The sequence below is a fragment of the Penaeus chinensis genome, chromosome 17 (assembly GCF_019202785.1).
Source record: "Penaeus chinensis breed Huanghai No. 1 chromosome 17, ASM1920278v2, whole genome shotgun sequence".
Lineage (NCBI taxonomy): Eukaryota > Metazoa > Arthropoda > Malacostraca > Decapoda > Penaeidae > Penaeus > Penaeus chinensis.
Window position 1 is genome coordinate 14,846,344 of NC_061835.1, and position 2,500 is coordinate 14,848,843.

Here is a 2,500-nt window from a genome sequence, read left to right on the forward strand (position 1 = left end):
CATATAAACGTAAATTATATATGCGGGTATGTGTGTGTGTGTGAGTGTATGTGTGTGTGTGTGTGTGTGTGTGTGATTGTATGTGTGGGTGTTTTGTATGTGCGCGTATGTGTGTGTGTTTAGGTGAGTTTGACTTTTTTTTCCTGTTTAACTGTCTGTGTATTTGGAGATGATAACGACATAGTGCCACTGCATACGAGCTACGACTAGAATACGTGATGTAATTAAGTCCTTTTCTGTGTGTATGGACCATCTCAATATACTACGTACATTTATTTTCAATACTTTAGACCACTGTACATGCATTTATTCGTCAGAAATCGGTCAAATACATCTCTTGTATTGCGAAGATATTAGACTACTTTGGTCTAATCACAACCTAATGGCACTAAATCATACGAGCTCTTATAATCATCCTTACACTATTGCGAGTGTCTCCCGTAATCTACAGTCAATATTATAGTGTGCAGAGAGACCTACCAATCTGTATAGTTTACTTATCGGTGTGAATGAATCTTGTCTAACTGTTTAGCCAATATGTTCCGTGTGGTATGTGAGTATTTGGTACATAACTACACAGACAATACCGTACGTACAAATACGACATGAACCGCAACCACAGTGGTAAGAGAAACACTAAAACTTAAGGATTTTAGGGTTTACTGTTGTCGTTGTGGTTGTTTACATACTGTGGGATGAGTCTTATTGAATTTTACGGTTGGATCTGTGGTTTCATGGCCATATAAGCTCTATTATTTCGGTTCCGGAGACTCGGGCTACACGACAGCAACAGTACATGGATGATATATATACTCTACAGTTTATATGTGGACATTAGAATATATACATATACAGTATTTACAACACTTGTATATCTAACCGCACACACACACACACACACACTCTTTCTCTCACGCACACACAAAGAAACATACACGAAAGTACACGTACAAAAATACCCTACAACAGAAAGTCTATTTTCGAATCTCCGCAGACATAAAGATATAACCAAGGAACGGCCTCCCTACCCCCCATTACCCCCCTACACACTCACCCCCCATTCAAACTCCTCCCTCCCCCCTCACCCTCCACTCTAACCCCTCCTTCCCCTCCTCACCCACCCCAACCCCCATTCAGACCTCTCCCTCCCATCCCCCCATTTAAACCCCTCCCTCCCCCAATAACCCACCCCCACCCCCTATTCTCACCCCTTCCTCCCCCTTGAATGTTATGCCTTAGCCTACACCTCTCACCTGTAACTGCACAATACCATATAAAAACACTAGTCGACTGCAGTTGTGTTATAGATAACATAGACGTCTGTATGAAGACCCTAGTTGCAAAAGGTATAGTTAGTCTCGCGTGTAGATGTCCGTAGAGACGAGGCTGAACCAAGCCAATAAAAAAAAAGAAAAAGAAAAAGAAAAGAAAAGTGCTTCTAAAGTGCCTAGCCAAATCCCCCCCCCCTCCCCCCCCTACACCTTCAGTCCCATTTGCTTCTGAAGGCGTAATGAAAACCACACACACAAAGAAAGAAACTAAATGAGAGAAAATAAATGAAAAAATAAACGGAAGACCATTACAGTGCACAGTGCATCGAGAAAACAGATCGCGGCAACTTTTTTTTCCCTTTTTTTTGTCATTTCGATAACTGATTTTGGATTTTGTTTCGTTCTTGTTTCATTTTGGATCGAAATATCTTTTTCTCGGTTATGTGAGACCTTGCACTGCGTTCATATATGCACAGTGTATATCTACAAGTGTTTTCTCTTTATTAATCAGGAAAGTAAGATGTATAAACTGCTTTATAAACGGTAACCTACGATAAATGATAGATTATTCCCTGAGCATGACGAGAGAAGGGCGTGCTTTTCATAAGGAAGAGATTTTGGTCACTATATCTAGCTGGACGTGAAAGCTACAGACTCTTTGCCAGAGATTATGAGTCAACTTAACAGATGGCGCTGATGCGAGAAAAGATGTCATAGAAACTATGCATATATATACATACATATATATATGTATATATATATACACACACACACACACACATGATACACGTGTATAGTTTTCGCTTTGATTTGTCGATAAAAAATCCATCAGTCCTCGAACACTAAAGGTGAAAAAAAAAAAAATATATATGCTAAACAATATTTGTCATTATTGCACATGAAAATATTAGCAGATAGATATCTCCCTTGGCAGGTAAATACCCTATATTAATATACTGTATGAACACAATTGATAGATATTCTGGCAGTAAATAACAGTACTCTTTGTTCGGTAAGTATTAAGAAACAGAATTTTCTCAAATCAAAATCCGGTCTTCCTCATGAGCGCCATCTGTTGACTGTATGCAGAACCCCAGGCAATGCGGCTTTAACTTTCGCTTCCTGTTGTATTTTTCGCGTCATTCTTTGACAGGCATAAAAAGCGTCGAGTTTCCCTTCCTCTTTGACGTGCCGCTGGTTGCTCTCGTGCGTGTAGCTCCTCGGGCCCG

At 40.0% G+C, this 2,500-nt stretch overlaps 1 protein-coding gene across 1 annotated transcript in view; it reads left to right on the plus strand.

Moving 5' to 3' along the window:
* Positions 1–2,500, plus strand: part of LOC125034064 (hemicentin-1-like) — a 50,286-nt gene that overhangs the window by 10,652 nt on the left and 37,134 nt on the right. Inside the window, exons 2-3 of the mRNA XM_047625706.1 lie at positions 1,240–1,346; positions 2,249–2,283. Coding sequence (XP_047481662.1) covers positions 1,240–1,346; positions 2,249–2,283 — 142 coding nt within the window. The remainder of the gene's footprint in view (positions 1–1,239; positions 1,347–2,248; positions 2,284–2,500) is intronic.